Raw genomic sequence first — 21,415 nt, 5'->3', positions numbered from 1 at the left:
TACCATTTGAAACTCAAAACCAAACAAAAATACAGAAACAAGAATACATCAAATGAATACTGAAATTATGAAATATTAAACCTAGTTAAGCAACAATAAATATATAAATATTAAAATTTGAATGGGCGGTTCGGAGCTATTCAAAACTTAATTTAATTTCTAAAAGACAAAATATTCTAGAGTCTAGTATATCGCTGTCTGTTTTTACTCTTAATGCATGCTATTTTTTTGTCGCCACCAACCAATGCTTCAGTTGAGGCCACGAATTGTCCATACCAGATGCTGTACTTGAGATACTCATGAATCAAGTTAATTCACATTTACAGAGCGTTTTAATATTTTCAATTAAAAACGTTCCTTCCTTACTGATGTATAAATACTTTATTAATCTGCTAATATTTAAAATTTCTAACCAGTCGCGGACCCCAGGTTAATAATCGTCATCGAGCAAAGATCTCTAGGTGAGAAGTGAGAAATGTAAAAGTAAAAAAGTGCGGAATTTAACGTGTTGAAAATGTTTGTCTAGATGAGGAAAGTTGAAGGTTATAAATCTGGATGGTTTCTGCAATTTCAATTTATTGTTTGCCCGCTGGTCTATGATTGAGCAGATATCAGTTGAATAGAAGAATAATCAATTCTAGTAATTGGGTAAAAGCAATCAGAATCTGTACAAGGGTGCTAAATTTAGTGTTATTTCTAAGTGGGTCAATCTGTAAAGCAGCTCTTTCTTTTGATGACTGGGATGTAGGACAGAGTTTCCGAAAGTTCAAGTGAGTCTAGAGTGGTGAAGGAGAAAGAATCTGATCTTTTAGCTCATTGTTAGATAGCACCTGAGGAGATTTTGAGGGACCGGAATATCTTTTTTACCTCAAGGGATTAAGCTGTGTTTGGTAACAGAATAAGAAAATGACAGAGAATGTAGGTGAGAGGCGAAACTGCCTTAAAGTGCATTTACAGTACCATTCAGGAGTAGACAAGAGAACAAAAACGATTTTTCTTCTGATAGAAGAGAGCTTAGTTTTTCATACATGGCGAAGATTTTGAGGGCGGTGTGTGTTCACTGCGATAGGTAGAAGTCTGATTAGTGGCTTCTAGAGTTTCCTATTTAGAGAGCCAAAGCAGGGACAGTGGTTGCGACTGAACCAGTGTTTGTGGAAAGTCCTTTACGGAAGGGAATGTAGTTGATAAGGAGATGCTACATGGAGGGGGTGACCAATTTATGAGTTGAGGCTGAGGATGCCATGATCAAGCTTGGAGCTAGCGGTCTCTTCACATTCTGAAAGGATGAAACGAGTGGTTAAGCACATTGTACTCAGAGATGAGAGACGATTGAAGAGCAGAGATAGTGCAGGGCTTGGGAGGGGATGAAAAGGACTGAAGGGATGGGCAATGCTGGAGTCCAGAATACGTGGTGAGAGTTTGATGTAGAGCATCTTCAAAGAGTTAAGAAGCGTATTGAACAGGAAACCATCTGCCAGATCAATATTTTGCCATTTTTTTGATGGATATAAACTGAAGTGTGGCGAGTTGAATCCAAATAATTTCCTCCTATGACTCAAGATCCTTCCTCAGGATGTCTTTTAATGGGAGGAGTGATGAAAGAAGAAAAGAACGTCAGTTTTGAGACAACCTTTTAAGGCACAGTGGTATTTATCAGCAAATTAATGCTTCCGGAAGTTCTCAGAACCTTGAGTTTGAACTTCTTTGCTGAACAATTAGGATGAGAGCTTATATTTTTGTGTATGGACGGGTTTGGTTATTCTGACGAGAAGATGGGGGTTATTGGATTTCATGATCTTTAGCGAGGGGGAAGTGGATAAGTTGAAAAAGATGGACAATTCATGAAACAGCGGAGTCTTTCTATCGTTGTTCATTTGGATGTGTAGTCTTTTTACGATTTTGGTGGTCTTTTTGCTGCTTCTTGTAAAGAAAAGAAAAACAAAAAGGTATCCCGCACTATTTATAGCTTGAGGAATGGGATAAGACTCTCCTGTGACAGAAGCTTTTGCCTAATGCACCCGCCATCAATCAGATTAAAATCAATTTGAAACTCCACAAATGCAAACAGCAGAGGCAAGGCACCTTTCAAAGTAGATTTACTAGCCAAGACCACCACATTCTACATGCTGGATGCATGCTTCCTAAAATCAGTCTAGAATTGCCAGATCCCACTGGTCTCTGCAGCAAATTCCTTAAGATGTGCCAATAAGCTTATAGCAAAGATCAACCCAGTTAAGTTCAGCATTGAGAGAAGGAATCAGTTTGTAGGGCCAGTTCTGGAATGTCTGGAACAAGTGCCAAACTAGGGATCACAATCTCAAGGCAAGATAACTGATCTTTTTAGGAGTACAAACAGTGAAATAAGAAATGTATGCCAACACTGACTAAACCCAAGATGTCAACATTAGTAAACCTGTCCAAACCACAGGCATTTGTGTTCATTTAAACCTTAAACCAGTCAAAGTCACACCCTCTCCAAGGCTATCAGAAGGGCAAAGGTCCTCCATTTCCATACAATTCTTCAATATAGTGCAGCATCAGGGATCCCACAAGACGCAACTTCCCTATTTTCTGTCAACTCTTCTGAGACAAGAAGGCAACAGATGATATTATCCTTTGCTTTGCCAACGTATGCATTTGGTATCACTCCTTTCCCATTTCTTTCTTCATTTGACAGAACTGTTTTTCAACAGCCAGTTTGTTGCATTTATTGGACATATTAACCAATTGAATTACTTATGCCTGGCACAGATATTGCAGTCACTTCATGCTAGAAGCTTCATGACAAAATGGGGTGTTTTGCATGTTTGCCAGTTGCCGTTCCCTTCTTCGTGAAACTACTCTGTATGTCAATAAAACAGCTAGACGTTCCAAACACAGAAGGGACAACTGTGCAGTGGCTAAAAAAAGATGCAAATCAAAAAGGTAAGCACCTAATTCAAGTACCTTGCATGAATAATCCCATGTTTTTAGTAAACGAAGGGGTAAGGGAGGTGCGTAGCCATAGGTAGGTACATTTACACAAATCCTCTACACTTGGGGGAAAGGAACAGCACTTTGCTACACAGCTTACATGTCCATCAAGAACACTAAGAGAAAGAACGTAGATGCCCTGTGAATGAAATAGATTATAGGTTTGGAAGAGGACCTGTTGGATGCTGAATTGAACATGCGTGAGACAGTACATTCATAAAGTGTCCCAGAACGTTCGTTCTTAAGATCCTGCAGTTAAATTATGTCCAAAGGATGTACCTGACTCCAGCACAGTTACAGACTATGTATCTGGCTGTGACACTTGTTTGCCGCTGGGGCAAATCAGAGTTGGTCACATTTGGCTGCCTGGTGTGAGGTAATCAGACAATGGTGGACAGAGATTATGGACTGGGCAAGCAAGCGAGACACAGGCAATTCCAAGATAAAGCCACGACCTAAAAATGACAAGTCTTACAGTAAAATCATTGATCTAGCATCAGGTTCTTGCAAAGAGGTTAATCTCGATCAATTGGAGATCCACACTGCCATCAGACTGGAGTTGATGGAAGAAAGACCATAGGAGTTGTGCTCAAGCATAGATGGCTGCTAGCAGCCACCAATCATGCACAATGTCTAGACTAAGAGCAGTGTTCACTTGGAAACCCTTGCTGCGAGCTACCAAATGACAATCCCCCATGAACTGCTTGGCTGCCAGACTCATATCAGAAGGAATGGAAACATTCAAAGCAAAACAAAATAACACGTTAGTTGGGCCCTAACACACTTGGGTATGTGTATGCAATCAGGGGCACAATCTTCTCAAAAGCGTAAGCATGAGATAATGTGGTATTCTCGCCTCACTTTCAATTGTTTATATCGCTTATGTTATGGTTGAAATATCTGATCTAATTACTGCCGGAAACACCCCATGTAATGTTACTGTTATGGAAGCTGCAGATACTTTTCAATGATGACATGCATATCATGTTCAGAATGTATCATGTCAATAAAGAATTTTTTTATAGGTTTTACACGAAAAACTTGTTGATAAAACAATAGGCAATTATGAGGTCCAGTGGATTTATGCAATTCTGTGGCTGCTGCTCCAACACATAATTATGGATTTTTAAAACATTTGTTATATATTTTGCTACATAATTTAGTAACTTGTTGCATAACCCTAGTGGCGGCCCTAACTACAGAGTGGTTGGAAGAATTTATTATGATGCTGAAATTCTATTTTATACTCCCTATTTAGCTATCACTTTGTTTAAACCTGGCAGCTTTAACACTGGTATACTTTTCTTTGGTTATGAACTTGCTAGACGGCTAAGGACACCAAAACTATACCATACTGTGCTCAGTAGCAAAAACAATTATCCACATATTCTGAGCTGTGGAATTCCTACCAGAGCTAAACTAGCATGGCAATCCAAGTCTTAATTAGGGGTTCGTGACACCCATGGTCAAGGACACAATACTGAACAAGATGTATACACGGTCATTCAAGGCATAAACCGGTCAAATATTTTTTTGGAAGAGGCTTCCATTATCAATAATGAGCCGCATAGTGGCTACAAAAATGCTACTACTACCCGGGTGCTTGCATATCTTTCAGGGATTGATGTTCTTGCTGCTTTAGTCAATATTTCAAAAAGTGACTGTTAGACCTGGCATCTTTGGAGTGGTTTCTCCTTGTCTTTTTGCCCTTACCTCCTGTATTTTTTGTTAGTGTGCTGAACTTCGTTTTTGCTGGTTTAGGTACTTAGGACACTTTGCAATGCTGATCAGTGCAAGTGCTCTCAGATTAAATTGGGATTCTGATTGGTTAGCCAGGATTGGCAGATTTAACGGTAAGTCCCTAGTAAAGTGCACTGGGTGCGCCAAGGGCCTGTTAATCAAATGCCTACAATGGGCCTACAGCACTGGTTGTGCCACCCACCCGAGTAACCCTGTAAACGTGTCCCAGGCCTTCCACTGCAGTGCAGTTTTTTAACTGCCATGTTGACCAAGCAATTGAACCCACTTGCCAAGCCAAACCTTACCTTTTTCTACATGTAAGGTACCTCTAAGGTAGGCCCAAGGTAGCCCCATGGCCAGGGTGCAGTGTATGTGAAAGGTAGGACATGTGCTGGTGTATTTTGCATGTCTTGAAAGTGAAATACTGCCAATTTCGTTTTTTCGCTATTGCAAGGCATGTCTCTCTCATAGGTCATCACTGGAGCCGCCTTGTAACATTATACAAGTGAAACTTTAAATTGGGAAGTTATAGAGATTTGGAGTTCGGGCTCCCTAGCGCAGAATGTAAAAATACATCTTGTAGTGAAGTTGGTTTTTAAATTGTGCGTTTTAAAATGCCACTTTTAGAAAGTGGGAATCTTCTTGCTTTACCATTCTGTTTCTCTGCCTGCCTGTGGAATCAACGTCCAGTTTAGACTGACAGGGGCTGTTTGTGCACGCACTCTAGACAGTCACACAAAGGGAGCAGAGGTGTGTGTTGCATATCCTGATGGGCCATCACCAGGGTGATGAGTCTTCCTGAGCTAGAGTGGTGGGAGGAGTTTTCAATGACACCTGAATAGGCCTGTGTCTGTCCTCTAACACAGCTGTCTCCAACCCCCTGGAGTGAGTCTGGAACCAAGGCCAGGCACGGCAGGAACTTGCAAACAACAAAGACTTTCTTTAGAAGTATGCCTACTTCAAAAGGCCAAAAGAGGTAGAAGTATTGGAGCTTAAACCCCAGACTTTTAGAACACTTCTGGATCAAGAGGAACCTCTGCCAAGTAGAAGAGCTGAAGAGCTGTGAGGAGGAAAACTGCCCCTTTGCTGTGTGTTGCATTACTGGGTTGGCCTGCAGTTTCTGCTTCTGCTTTGGAGAGGTTAATGACTGAACTTTGCTGTGTGTCCTGCTTGTGAAGTTTCTCCAAGGGCTTGTGTGTGCTTGCCTCATGTTAAGAAGTCTCAGGACCATCAAAGACTTCATCTGCAGCATCCCTGAACTCCACTGCTGGGAGTTCTGACATCGCCCTTCCAGCACCTGTTTTTCCAGCGGGGCAATGCTGTGTGGGAGAGGTTTCCACACACTGCCACCGTGCGGCTGAAGAAATAGATGCAGCACCTGCCATCGACCAAACAAAACCACTGCAGTCTGAGTTAAGCGTACCGTGAACCCAAGTCCGAGACCACCGCCCTGATTCCGACGCAGGCTCTGCTGTGCATCTGAAGGAATCGACCTCACCCGTCTGCAGCTGTGGGAATCTACAGAGCTTGTTTTGCTGCCGCATCGACCCGCAGCGTCTAAATTTTCCATGCATCGCACGTGTGCCATGTCTGCATCGACGCTGGGCTTCAGTGAGGAACAAAAGCCGTGCGTCTGGAGAATCGACGCGTCACCCCCACACACAGAAGTAAACCGATGCATCACCTCCCCTCGCAGTAAGAAACCAACGCAACCCGCCCCTGCATAGCATTAAGGAGGCACCGCATCACCTTCCCTAGAGCAAGGAACCAGCACCTCACCTTCCCTGTGAGTAAGGAGCCAACGCATCACCTCCCCTGGAGCATGGAACCGGCGCATCACCTTCCCTGTGAGCAAGGAACCGGCGCATCACCTTTCCTGTGAGCAAGGAAGCGACGCATCACCTTCCCTGTGAGCAAGGAACCAAAGCAACACCTTCCCAGCGTGTAAGGAACCGACGCATCACCTTCCCTGCGTGTAAGGAACCGACGCATCACCTTCCCTGCGTGTAAGGAACCGACGCATTACCTTCCCTGCGTATAAGGAACCGACGCATCACCTTCCCTGAATGTAAGGAACCGACATTTCTCTGTACTTTCCGGCACCTCACCTCCTCTGCACCTGTTTTTGCTTTGTGATTTTGACGCATCCCAGGCACTTTGTACAAAAAGTGACGCATCCATAGTTGTATACGGACTGAACTGTTTTTTCCTTTTAAAAGTGATATTTTGATATATGCATGTTGGATTTTAGTCCTTTTGGACTTGTTTGGTTTGGATAAAGATACGTTATTCTTCTAAACAGGTGTGGTGTTCATTTGTAGTGTTTTTATTGTGCTACTGTGTGTGTTATGTACAAATACACATTGCCTCTGAGATAAGCCTGACAGCTCGTGGCAAGCTACCAAGGGGGTGAGCAGGGGTTATCTTAGCTGTGTAACTCCCTTATCCTGACAAGAAGGAAGGGTCCCTTTTTGGACAGGGTGCAAGCCTCTGCTAACTAGTGGCATTTTAAACACTCTTGTTTGAGCCAGTGCCCGCCCCATAATTAAGCTTAATACTATTTTCTTTTTTTTTCTTTTTTTTATTGAAAGCAGTGAAAAACACTGAACACATTTGGTCATGGCTTGACATATATAAAAATGACATTAGCATCAAAGAATACATCTCCAGGAAGAACTCCATCCTCTCCTGTGTGACATAGTATTATAAGAGACAAAGCACAATGTAGCTCTGCTTACACACTGAGACATGTAGACAAGATATCATCATCCGGGCACTTGTCGAAAGAAGCATTCCCACCTCTCTCACCTGCTGCGTGAACGATGTGCAAACCAAATCCCACACTGACCTTTCCCTAGTTACTGAAGCACTCTTATCACAAATATAACCCCTATATGCATTCCAGTGTCCCCAAATTTTGGTTCATTTCTAGGGACATCCCGACCCTCATACACCACCTTCTCTGCTAACATGCACCAATCCATGTCTGTCTTCCACTCCAACAATTACGATTCATGCTCCACCCCACACTGGCGTGCAATGTTCCTTTTAACCACTTCTAGCCCCAGTGTGACAGATATTCTGTCTGTACAATCTAGGTCAGTCTACCCGTAGACATTTAGTAGGCACCATTTAGCAGAGATAGCAATACTGTGGGTACAGAGGGAGCCCCCACAGCTCCCTACTGAGTCCCAGAAACGTATGTACGGCCAGTCCCGCAGATTGTAATAGAAGGCACCAGTATGCCCAAACCCACGTCTACATTTTTCATCAATTGGCTCCCCATTTTGAATATAGTGAGTTGTGCGTAGTAGGAACAATGCAAACTTTTTTATTGGATGAGGCAAAACCCCACCCTTATAGCTATCTTGCTGGGAGATGCTAAGGCCTCCAGTCACTCATTGTCTTTCAGGCCGCCTAGGTCGTGAGTCCATCTATCTCGCAGGTACGTCAAGGCATCCGGAACGTTGTTAATCAGCTTATTGTATGTTAGAGATATGGCCTTGCGTGGCATGAACTCGTCCAACAATCTGTCTTTTAACGGTGAAGACACCAGGAGTTCCGCCCCTCTTGGGAGTGCTGCTCTGAGTGTGTGTTGCATTTGCAAATACCATCCAGCTTCACAGGGAGCCAATTCGTATTTTCACTGCAGGTCTGCAAAAGGGATGACATCCCCTCAAGTCAGTAGATCGCCAAGCTGGGAGCAAGGTCCTTAACCAAATCCTCCTTGTGGTCCTAGGGAGCCAAATCCTGGCGAGTCCCAAAGGGGTGTAGCTTGTGTAATTTTGCCCTTACAGCCCATCGGCTTCATTGACGAGTGCCTAACACGTGCCACCACTTACGGATTGTGGGCTTTATGTTTTTGGCTAGTAATAAATAGCACGTACAGATGTCCCCTCGGGTGCATCCTCAAGTGCGCATACAATTCAAAGGTTCATTCAGGGGGCCGAAAGACCCAGCCCTTCACAGTAGTGAACTGGGCCTTCCAGTAGTATTTCTGAATATCAGGGAGGGCAATAGCACCATCATACCACCCCCTCGTAATATTTCGCAGCGCTATTCTCGCCTTGACCTCCGTCCTACAACAGCATTTGGAGTTCGCTTTATGGGGATTTAAACTAGGAGTCTGGCACCAGGTAAGTTGTGTTATGCAAGGCATACAAGAAGCTGGGCAGGAACATCATTTTGAAAAAGGAGGCCCTTCCAAGAAGTGACAGCGGTAAGGATCTCCAATGTTTAACATCATCTTTTAGTCTTTGCAGCAGGAGGAGCAACTTTTAGATGAAAAACAAGTTGGGGTTGGTTGTGACACAAATTCTGAGCGATCGTAATCCCTCCGCAGCTATAGTGGCTTTGCAGCCACCTGGCACTTTTCATGTAGGACCCTGCAAAAATGTAGATTAGGGATTTATGCCAGTTGATCATGTAAGCTGAATACTGGCCAAACAGGAAAAGTCAATGCATTAGACTATCCAGTGTAAAATATGGGTCACCAATGTATGGCAGAATATAGTCTACGTACAGCGATATTCTGTTCTCCCAATCATCTGTCCAACAGAGTCCACGAATCAGTGGATCCTGAATAATCCAGGCTGCAAGAGAATCCAACACTAATGTAGAAATCTGTGGCGACAGTGGAGTACCCTTGTCGTGTGCCACTGATAAGCTCGAAGACATGAGATTGTGCCCCATCGACCTGAATGTGAGCCAGTGGTTTAGAGTGTAGCAAGAGTATCCACTGTAAAAAGAGTGGACCAAAGCCAAATTTTTCTAGGACTTCAAACATAAAGGGCCACTCTATAGTGTCAAATGCCATCTTGGCATCAAGTGAAAGCACTAGGGCACTTTCTTGGATGGCTCAGCACACCATGCAGGGGTCACAAGTTAAGTGAGGTTACTTCTGCTGGACATAAAGCCGGATTGCTCTGGACGGACCAACGTCGTAAATACTTTCATTGGGCATGAAGCCATAACTTTGGCAAGGAGTTTGACCTCCGTCTTTAGGAGCGATATTGGTCGATATGAGGAACATTCAGCTGGGGGCTTACCATCTTTGTGGTTAACCACAGCAGGAATATAGTTATCTTCTCATTTAAGCACTACATACTGGGCTTGCACCCTAGATTAAAAATGCAGAAAACTTGCTTAGGGTCCGTGGTCCCGCGTTGCTGCTGCCCAAGAAGTAAATTATGATTCTCAGTGGCTGGGATTATTCCAAGCACACCATCCGTCACTTTTTGTACACAACAAAATTAAAGACTGCAACATTACTTTTGTTCAGTAGAATATCATGTACATCAATTTTTGGCTTCTACTTCGTGACAATGAAAGACATTGTAAAATTTCTCCAGAGTGAAACGGGAAACTGTATACGCGTACCTAATGTTTTTCATGCAATTTCAAGGGTGTGATATAAAAATAAGACTAAGCAATGAACAGACTGTCTTCAGGGACAGTTAGCTTTACCTGGCTAATTTATTTTCAGAAAACTTTAGTACAAAACTCAATAAACTGTTTGTCCTCAGAGTCACTCATCTTTACCACTCTTTCTTCTGCCAAAAATATATGTTCTGAATATGTTTTTGTAAATGTCCCTTGTACCATCCTCCGTGTGTTTTCACACTGTGCAATTTTTTTTAATTTTTTTAACAGACCGTGCCTACCTTTAGGAACCAGCGAAAATCGTCTCCAAGGGGTCGTACATTTGTGACATGTTCCAATGTTGCCTTAAACTGCAACCCGATTTTCTGCAAATAAAAGAGAAGTAATTTTTAATGCACAAGGGATAGCGCAGAGCATGGGAACAAGTGAGAATAACAAGAGGTGCTTATAGTGTAGCTGAAGAAAGGAACCAAGATAAAATGAGCGGTGATGGGAGTGGTAGCTGGGTGAGTATCTATAAGGTGTCACCAAAATGATGGTGTTTAAGTGGAGGGGACTGAAATGAGCTGATGAGGTGGTACTGTACAAGAGTAAAAATAAAAGGTAAAGTCATAACGATGTGGTTGTGGGGATAGGTGACAGAAGGTAGAATGATGCATATGTCTGATGTGAAAAACCATGGAGACGCGTGATGATGTGGAATACTGAAAGCAGGGGGAGGTTGGAGAGTGTATAAATGAACGGAGCGAGGCCTATGTAGAAGCGAACTAGTGATAATGAGATAACCAATGAGAGCTGGCTAAGTGATGGTCAAGGTAGAAGCATGTAGATTAGTAAGAATGACCTTGGTGATGGTAAAAGCTTGTAGATGAGTGAGGGAGGCCCGAGTGGTGTAGATGAGTGCAAAGACCAAGTTAGTATGAGTGAGTTGAAAGCTACTGAGTGTGGAGGACCAAGGAAACCACACGACTGTGAATAAAGTGCTGTGAGGGGATTAACATATTTGAGACTGTCATTAGGAAGAGAATAGGAGCTATGAGGATAAAGGAATATAGTTAGCATGTAGGTGTAGTCATCTTTCTATTCCTGATCAGAGTGTGTTGGCGCACATATAAACATGTCACCCCCTTAACATGAGATAAAGTCCCAATTTATTTTAAGTAAACCTTGATTGTGTGATATCAACACAACATATACAAAGACAAAAGATAGACAAAGAGTGTTCAGAAAATCAAATCGCAAAGTCCTATGGCTCACCAGCATAACACACTAGACCAGAGGTCTTCAAACTGGGGGCACGCCCCTCTGGGGGTTCATGCGGGATTCCGGGGGGTGCGCAAATACCTCAGAAAGTATTGTAACTAAAGATGGCCTATTAGCACAACTGTTTATATTTCGCGTTTCCAGGCCATCTTTATTTACATGAAGTGGTTGAAGGGCATATAAAAGTATGGCAACTGTGATCCTGAGGCCTTTGGTATCAGGGTCAAAGACATGGCTAAACCAACAAAATATTCTATAAGTATTTTGTTGTTTTTTCACTTACAAAACAACTACATTTAAAACAATGCACACACCTTAAATTAAAAATAACTGCAAATTAAACTAATTGGTGAGAAATGCACTATTTTACATTATGAAATGTCAATTGGTTAAGTAATAACTGCAGATGTCCGCTTGTAAGACCAGAGTCACAGAATTGAATCCTGGTTGGCGCAGTGTGGAATACCGACTAGTGTACCTATAGTGCAATGGGGTCCCAACATGTAACAGAAAGCATTGTGACTATGCAAGTCATTATTTTAAAATTGTATTAGACACAGTATAACATAGGCTACCACACAATGATTTCGTGTATATGATTAAAAAAAATTCTGTTTAAAGAATACATTAGTAATGGTAAAGTATGGGAACTTTTTTGTAAAATTAAAAAACACATTGGGACCTTAGTACCCATACACAAAGCCAACTTCGACCTCTGTTTACATGCAGATTTCCTTTCCGGTGAGCTGTGGGGGTGGTCGGGAGGTGGCCAAAATGGTCATATTCTGAGCCCTGATCATTCAGACTCCTGGGGTCTAAGGGTAATAAACCAGGAAAAGCGGAAATGAGTGAAATCCATCCATAGTGTCAAAAAGATGGCCCTGAGAAGGGGGTGCTATGTGGGCTCTCATTATTTCGTTTACAAATGGACAGAGACAACTTCCCCACATCCTCAGAGAAATGGCCTGAAGAAGGTGTTGAGAATTTGTAACTTTTTTTTGTGGAGTTATATACCATGAACTAGACCCGAAGGTAAGAGCGCTTTACATGAGCACTAGTTATGTTACAGACACATTCATTTTTGTTAGGCACGGGGAAATTAAGTGATTTGCCCAGAATCACAGAATGTTGAGCGTTCCTGCCGAAACTTGAACCCGGCTCCCCAGCACCAAGGTCAACCGCCCTAGCCGTTTGGCCACATTCTTTCCACTGAAATGGAGACTCATAGTTATCAAAGGGGCCATAAGTACTATTAGTGCAGCGATACTGGGGCAACGGTGTGGGGTGGTGTGGGGCACAGCACTCCAATTTAGTTTGTGTTACTACCACAAAGGTGGGTGGGGAGCCAGTTTCCTTGCAAGCATTAGGGCCCACATCACTCTTGGTGCACAAGGTACAGATCCCAAACAACAAGCGAGCAAGATGTAGGTATTTGTCCCATTTCTTTTTTTTACACAAAGTAGCATACTGCTAGATTTTGGTCTCAGGCCTAGGAGTGATGACTCACATACAAAAATACACGTATCTGGACCTACTCAGCCATCACACTAAACAATACTCAAAAACTGCAGCTCACCAGATAAAGCTATATGCTGTGATCATGACTCCTTGTGGTATGAAAACATAGGATCGTGAAACATACTGCCCGCACGGTCCGCACTATGAGGCCATACTAATGGTGCTGATACAACAAGAAGGTAACACCTGTCACCACACTGTACACTCACTGGCAAGACCTGTCACAACACCACACTGGTTAGAGCTATCAACAAAAGACAAACAGTACAGTGCTCTCTTCATAGTGCGCTGAGGAAAAAGTAGACGGACACCTTGACAAATTCGTATATGCGTTATCGTCCAAACAAGAAAGTGTTCAGAAAAAACACACAAGAGTTGTAACTACAATGCACACAGAGAACTAGCATAAACATAACGCATATGCAGAACAGCCACTACAATAAAAAAAATACACGGCCGGAAGAGCTGTCACTACACTCAAATTCAAGAGCTATTAACCCTTGGCAAATTTAAGAGCAACCACCACAACTCAGAGGCAAAAACTATTTCCACCATTCGAGCCACCTGGTCAAAATCCATCATGGCAAATACGCTAAAAATAGTTGCCAAATTACAACCATAGCGAGTGACAGAACTGTTAGCACTACGAAGCATGGTCTCAACGAAAAAAGCATTTACCAATACTGGCATACACGGGCAATGATTTCAACAGGGGATGCACATCTAAAGGTCACACATCGCACAAAGCAAAGTATTTTACTAAATGCAACACACAAGCAGCTGTTATCAGCACAACACCGCCCATGCGGCAACATGTGATGTGTGACAGCTCCACCACTCCGTGTTTTGTAGCCAACATTGCTGCACGTTGCATTCAGGGAAATTTCAGTACGGGCGCAACATCCTAGCACGCAATGTGCTGTTACTAAAAAGCAGCTTAAAATGTAATACAAGCTACGCGGTCACGACGTAAAACCACAAAAATAACTTGAAGAGGGCGTGCACCAGTTCTTACCACCATTGCCGGATGACTGTTTTCAGCCTTTTAAGTGATCCTACTCTACCCTCGGGCAGTTGTAACCTTCCTGTTAGAAATACTGATGTGGGCACTGTGGCTATGCTGCACCTCCGCACACCACTTCTCTGATTCACGAGCTGTCTGTGGCTACTTCGCCAGACTCCGCTTGTCAATCAACCAGTGCGCTGCCGGGACTGGGAGGTTCACGTTAGAACCAAGCAATCGAATCCCTCTCTTTGGCAGCCATCTTGAAGTGGAGTTCTTCTATGGCCATTCAAATACAGCGGTGCGATTAAGGAAATGTTTGTTCTGATATTTCTTTTTTACAGGAGAGAAATGGTCAGATATATTGTAAAGTAGTCTAATGAACACTCGAGGCACGTGTGATCTCCTTGCTATCTTTATTTACATCACAAGAGCAGTTACTCCGAGGAGCGCCGGCCAACACTCCTGCACTCGCTGCAGCGCGCTAACTCCCTCTCTCTCCGCGCTCCACCTGCGCGCGCATCCTCGCGCCTACGTGCCTGCAGGCGTCACGTCAGTGTGACGCGATAACAACTAGACCGCTACATATCTCCCCCTTTTACCAACCCAAAGATCAGTCACTTACAATTCGCCGTCCAGTTCAAAGTCTTGGAACCTGGAAGGCCTTACGACTTGCCTTCCGCTCCTGGTCACCTTACCACTGTACCCTCGAGCCACTTGGCTCTGTGTTTCCTCACGTTCTGTTCCTTCAGTCATCGCTCCTCCGCTGTTCACATTACTTCTCGGCCTGTCCTTCTCTGCCACTGGGGTCTCCCCCCCTTGCTCTCCTACTTGCTCCTCTCCTACATCTGCTTCTTCCCTTTCTTCACTTCCGCTCACCTTGTTCCCTTCATCCACGTCTCCCATTCCTTCACCTTCCGGTTCCCACTGTTCCCAGCTCAATATCTTGTTGCACCGGGCCGTGCGGTCCTGCGACCACACGTTCCCATCGCTGAGCAGGGCCGCTCTGTCATACACTTCCTTGACCTGCATGGGCTTGCTGTACTTGCTGTCTCCTTTCCTTTGTAGGGTAGCCAACTTTACTCTCACCCATTCTCCTCTCACTAACCGAGTGTCCTTCACACTCCTCCTCTTATTGTAGTTGTTGGTGTAGATGGCTTGTGCCCTCTCCAGATTTGCTCTTACTACCGCCGGAGACCATTCACTGGTCACTACCTTCTCCTTCCAGATTCTGTTGTCGTGCGTGAAGGGCTCGCGTCCTCTCAATATCTGAAACGGGCTGTACCCCGTACTTGTGGGCGTTATTCTGTAGGCCCACACCATATTCTCCACCGCTTTCTTCCAGTCTTGGTTACAGTTGATGGCCGCTTGTATGGCCCCCATCACCACCCTGTTAAATCGTTCCACAAGCCCGTTGCCTGCCGGATGGTATATGGCCGTGTGCTTTACCGAGATGCCATTTCTCCCCATGAACTGTTTCCATTTTTCTGATGTGAACTGGGGCCCATTGTCACTTAAGATGGACTTGGGAATTCCCTCTCGGGTGAATGTCTCCGATAGGAACTCCAGGATGTTCTCCGTGTCCATGGATTCACTCACTTTTATCTCTGGCCATTTGGAATAACGGTCGATGAGGACACACACATATTTCTGTACGCTCTGGTCATCCAGCACCGGCCCTAAAATGTCTATCGACAACTCTTCCCATGGGTTTAAGGGAGTGTCGAACTTTCCCAGTGCCGGGCGTAATGGCCTCAGCGTTTTGTCGGCCCCTTGGCATTGGGGACACTCCCTGACGTGTCTCTCTGCTCTCATGTCCATGCCTGGCCACCAGTAGTTCTGTTTCGCTCTGGCTTTGAGTTCCCGATGCCAAGGTGGCCTTCATGTAATAAGTCCAGCAATTTGTTGATGAGGTTCATGGGGGGGATTACTCTGTCTCCCCGGTAGATGAATATGCCCTCGTCTCCCACTGTCAGTTCTTCTCTCACTTCATACAACGGTTTGAGGCTGGGTTTCACCTTTTTCTTATCCGGCCATCCTTGGGTGATGTGCACTTTTGCTTCCATCAGGTCAGCGTCTTCTTCATACGCTTCAGTCCACTCTTGTATGCCGATGATCTTCTCTTGGTCCTCCATGAGAGCCACCATCTCTCCTCTGTCCGCTGGGTCTTCTTCTCCCGGCTCCATGGCCGCCGCACGACTCAGGTAGTCCGCCACTCGGTTCTTGTTCCCAGGGATGTACTCCACGTCATATCTGAATTCCAACAATTTTAGGGACATCTTCGATATCCTGGGTGTGGCACTGGCGTGTCCGCACGATGTTAAGACCTTCACTAACGGCTTGTGGTCCGTTTTGAGCAGGAATCGGGTACCCCATAGGAACTGCCGGAACCTCGTCATGGCCCACACTACTGCCAACATCTCCTTCTCAATGACGCTGTACTTGCCTTCTGTCTCCGTCAGTGCTCTGGAGGCGAAGCTTATTGTCTCCATGTCCCCACGTCCTCGGTCTTGCATGAGTACAGCGCCTAACCCCTTGTCGCTGGCGTCCGTGATGAGTATGGTGGTGCCTTGTGGGTCGTACCCCTTGAGTGGTATTGCTTCTAGGATCCCCTTTTTGATGACTTCAAATTCTGCTTGGGCTTCCGGTGTCCATTGAAACATCGTGCTTTCTCTGGTCAGCCTCCTCAAGTTGTAGGTCTTGGATGCGAATTGTACCACGAACTTGCTGTAGTACTCCGCCATCCCCAGGAATGATCTGACCTCCTCTTTGTTCTTGGGGGGCGGTGCTTCAACGATGGCTTTCACATTCTCCATCTTGGGTGTGATCCCTTGTCGCCCTATTTCGTGGCCTAAATAGGTCACCGACTGCAGTCCCAACCGGCATTTCGACCATTCCGCCGTGAGACCTTTGGCTTCCAGTGTCCGTAATACCATTTCTAGTGTCCGGTCATGGTCTCTCCTGTCTCTGCCCATCACTAGTATATCGTCCTGGAAGTACTGTACGTCCTTGCAGTCTCTGAACAGTTGGTGCATCATCTTCTGGAAGACGGCCGCCGCCGAGGCTAGCCCGAACGGCATGCGACAATATCTATAGCACCCAAACGGGGTAATGAACGACGTGAGACTTTTGCTGTCCGGGTGTAGGGCTACCTGGTGGTAAGCCGATGTGAGGTCGATGGTGGAGTACCACTGGACTCCTCTGGTTCTCGCCAGCATCTCCTCTATCTTGGGAAGGGGAAATTTCTCCACCACTATGTTCTTATTGAGTTCTCTCAAGTCCACACAGAGCCTGACCTTCCCGTTGGGTTTCATCACGACCACCAAGGGCGCCAGCCATTCGGCGCAGGTTATGGGTTCTATGATGCCCTTCTTCTCCAGCTCTTGGAGTTCTGTCTGGACCGCTTCCCTTACTGCAATGGGCACATTCCTCACTTTATGTGCTACTGGAGTGGCTCCTTCCTTTAGTACTATTTTGTGCTGAAATTTCTCCATTTTCCCTACTGTGCCCCCAAACACCTTAGGGTAGTTCTTCTTCCATCTATCCATGTCCGGCCATTCCTCCTGGTCTGTGAGCAGGATCTGTTCCTTCCCCCCTGGGTCAAGCTTTATGCCCAGGTCGCCCTGGTCCAACCATCCCAGGACGGAGGGTCCTTTCTCGGCCACATACAGTTTGCACCACGCTGATCGGCCTCTGAACTCGAACAGTAGACGTCGGAAGCCAAGCATGGGAATGCGATCACCATTATATGTTACCGGTCGTATGTCTAGTTTCTCCAGCCCCGGGCCCAACTTGGTTTGGAACTGTTCTACCCACACTGCTCTCTGTATGATGGTAAATGGGGATCCGGTGTCTGCCACGACTGAAATGGTTATGCCGCCCATGGCCATCTCTAGGACCGGTTTGGTTGATCTCTTGGCATCCACACTCAGTACCTGGTCGTATATGCACAAAACAGTGACCACCTCTTCTTCCGTGGCCTCTTCCTGGTCCTCTGTGCTTTGGTCCATGTATTTCACCACTCCTTTGTGCTGTTTCTTCCGACACACCTTCTCGTAGTGACCCATGATACCGCAGTGCATGCATTTGGCTCTGAAGGCCGGGCAACGTCTGTCATGGGCTTCGTGGGACCAACTTCCACACCTGTAGCACGTTTTCTTATTCTCGCTGTCCGCTTGTTTCCCTTGCCATCTGCTGGTCCCTTTGGCTAGGGGTGGCTTAGTTTTCTGGTCCCTGCGGTGATCTACCTCCTGTACTCTGTTCACCATGGTTGGGTTGACCGTCTCTTTCCTGGTAGCATCGGCGCACCTTTTTGAGAGTTCTGCCCTCTTCACTATGACCATTACTTCTTTGAGTGTGGTGTCCCCGCTCGCCCACAGCTTGTCTTGCACGTTTGCACTGGTGGTGTGCATGATCACCTGGTCTTTTATAAATTCGTCTTCCCACAGTGCGTACCTGCACGGGGCTGCTAGCTTCCTCAGTGCCGCTACATACTCTTCGATGGATTCCCCCACCTTTTGTTTCCTTTGCTGGAAATTGTATCTGTCTACTGAGACACAGACGGTGGGGCGGTATCGCTCATCTAGGTCCTCCACCGCGTGCGCATACACATCATCGTCCGTGTCTTCTCTCTTCGTGGGTACTAAACTCTTGTATATTCTCAGTCCTTCAGGCCCTAGATTTAGTAACAGGATGCGTTTTTTCCTCTGAGGAGTGAATTTTTCTTCGTTCTCGTCCTCCAAGACCCCAATGAAATTGTCTATGTATTCCTTCCAGTCCTCCCATTTCATCATTGGTTCACCGGGTTTCGTTAGGAATTGCACCGGTGCAATCGCATACCCTGCCGGGGTACTCATCTTTGCTTCCTTGGTGCTTGTTCCGTCGGTGGCCTTGCTCGGGGGACTGCCTGGTGTGTTGTCGTTGTTTCTTGTGTGCTTGATCCTCTGGGGGCTCTTATCACTGGACCCCTCTTCCTCCTCTTTGGTAGCCAGTGCAGCGCTCTCTGTGCTTGCTTACGTGCGAAGGCGGCTCGTGTGCTTTTGGCGGTTGTGGGCGGCGTCGTCCCTGTGGCCTGTATGTGGTTCGGGTACTGTACCGTGGCCCTGCCACGCTCCTCGGTTGCTCTGTGCCTTGGGTCGACCAACTCGGTCGGCTGGGGCGTACCCCGTGACTCCCCCACTCCAGGCGGCCTGTGCGGTGTTCTGCTTGGGGCCTGGTGGCCTGTCTTCCTCTGACTCGTGGGGCCACGTGGAGAGTCTTTTTTTTTTTTTCCTCTACTGTGCTTCCCGTAGGTCTGGTTCCTGTCCCGACCTCGTCGCCACTGTAAAGTAGTCTAATGAACACTCGAGGCACGTGTGATCTCCTTGCTATCTTTATTTACATCACAAGAGCAGTTACTCCGAGGAGCGCCGGCCAACACTCCTGCACTCGCTGCAGCGCGCTAACTCCCTCTCTCTCCGCGCTCCACCTGCGCGCGCATCCTCGCGCCTACGTGCCTGCAGGCGTCACGTCAGTGTGACGCGATAACAACTAGACCGCTACATATATGTTATGGAAAAATTTAGCGAGGGCACGGTGCACACATAATTTATAACAGTGTAGTCATTATCGGACCATTCAATACTTTGTGGTTTGTAAACGGGAGGATTTGCGTTTAAAATATTTGTTCCCAATGTTCCAGGATCTGTCGCGATATTTTGCAGTTAATTATGAGTCTAACGCTACAAAATACCCGTGGCATTCCCATGCAGCACCGATAATATCTTGCTTTCATCTCCGTGTCCTCAAATTTGGCAGACGGGGAACAATTTTAGACGCTTCTCCCCGTGAATACTAACCCATGGAACTTGTTCATCGGCGATTGGCCGACTAATTTACTTGTAATCGTCATCTCACACAAAGCAACTGGAGTAAATTTGTGAATTTTTCTTGTGAGCATATGGATAATCGCAATAAAAATTTCAATATCCAAAAATAAACACTGGATTAACTATTTAACTTGGATTATGGAGTAGCGTGCTACTCACTGTAAAGCGCTTCAATGCCTTCTCAGGGCTAATAATCGCACACAATTACAGTTACAATTATGGATTCAAATCCTGCCTTGTAACACGCAAAACTACCATTATTCAAAGATATAAATTCCCTGGTTCAAATCTCCAACGCCCTCCCCTAAACGCTTCACTACTCCGCCCAATATATTGCAGCATTTCTTAAATTCCAGCACCAGCCTTACTGACCAGTAGGGCCAGCGCAATGGATGGCAACCTTAAGTATGGGTGATTGGGGCCTACATTTTTTGCATCCTACCGGTTTGATCCTGTCTTGAGGGGGAAGCCACCTCAAAAGTAATTATGACAAGGATGAGATTGATCAAAGTAATAACTTTTAAAACCAGTTACGAGTGATCATTAGAAGGGGCTAGGTAGTTTCAGGTGAATGGTTGGTGAGATAGACAGACTGGCTGAGATTAGGTAGTGTTAGGTTGGAGGAATAAGGTTTTAAGGAAGAAGTAGTGACCTATGAAATGAGGTGGCATCCTTTTCCAGAATTACAAGAGACATTAAGGCAGACATGCATGAAAGGATCCTATAATCAGAAATTGAAATGCAGAGGATGAAAGATAAGAAGACAGCCACTCTGAAGAAAGAAAGAGGTGGGTTTAGGAGTATTGTGGGCGAAGGTTCCATGACATAAAAAAGCAATTTGAGGATGTAAACTGTAGAAAGAAACAACAATATGGATAGTGTTTCACAAGTTTGAGTGTGCTCATCATTTAGAGCCTGAGCTTGCTGTGTGCCAAGCCCATGGCAGCCCTTTATAAAATAGTCCTAAGCTTGGTACAGGTTCTGTACAATGCACACAAAGAAGTGACGCCGACCAGTTCTTTAAGAAAAGTCTCATTTAATGATCTGCTATTCTTGGTTTTAAAGACAGTTTCACGCATTCACTAAGAAAAGAGTTATTCGACACTGGCTGAGAGCATCTCACCAATGCACAGTCAGATTTATACTTTGCTTTGTTACCTAGTCCCATTCTAGGTTGTTTGTGGCCAGTGTGATATATGTATCTTGTGTATAAGTGAAGTACAGTAATAAAGGCCTATGGGGTCCTTTTTGGCAGCACAAGACAGGAGTGAGGTTGTTTTCCCAGACACTAGAAGAGTACCAGGAGAGAAGTAAGAGGTAGGAGACCTAGACACTGAAGTAGAGACAAAGGAGAAAGAGCTCCAATAGAAACTCAATTAGATCCTTCTGTTGAGAGGGTCTGTCATTCAGTCTTCCTGCAGCACTGCCCTGGTAGATGGTGGGGTAAAGGGCAGGGCTGCAGTCTCTGTTTTTCAGTGAGAAGTGTATTTTCTTGTCTCTTTTTCCTGTGGCTGTTCATAGACAGGTGCAGATAGTTCATACCTCTTTTTGCCTTTGTTGTGGGTACTCCAATTGGAGGCAACCCTGCTGTGAGGAGTGTCACTTTGCACAAAGGTGGGCCTGCAGAACAGCTGAGAGGCACTTGAAAAAGAAAGACACCCCAAACCAG

General features: G+C 45.4%; 1 protein-coding gene across 4 annotated transcripts in view; it reads right to left on the bottom strand.

Annotated features, from left to right (window-relative positions):
- LOC146834952 (CXXC motif containing zinc binding protein-like) overlaps window positions 1-14,069 on the bottom strand; it is an 84,342-nt gene extending 70,273 nt beyond the window's left edge. For all 4 annotated transcript variants that reach the window (XR_014960673.1, XM_085602591.1, XM_085602594.1 and 1 more), the window contains exons 1-2: window positions 13,892-14,069; window positions 10,377-10,460 (exon numbers count right to left, since the gene is read on the bottom strand). Coding sequence is in view for 3 of the 4 variants with exons in the window: in XM_085602591.1 (XP_085458717.1) it covers window positions 10,377-10,460; window positions 13,892-13,897 (90 nt within the window). In the remaining variant the exon portion in view is untranslated. The remainder of the gene's footprint in view (window positions 1-10,376; window positions 10,461-13,891) is intronic.
- Window positions 14,070-21,415: the final 7,346 nt, after the last annotated feature.

Source organism: Triturus cristatus, chromosome 4_2, assembly GCF_964204655.1.
Source record: "Triturus cristatus chromosome 4_2, aTriCri1.1, whole genome shotgun sequence".
In the NCBI taxonomy this organism is placed as follows: domain Eukaryota; kingdom Metazoa; phylum Chordata; class Amphibia; order Caudata; family Salamandridae; genus Triturus; species Triturus cristatus.
The sequence above is the reverse complement of the archived record's forward strand: the minus strand, read 5'-3'. Positions and strand labels throughout refer to the sequence as shown.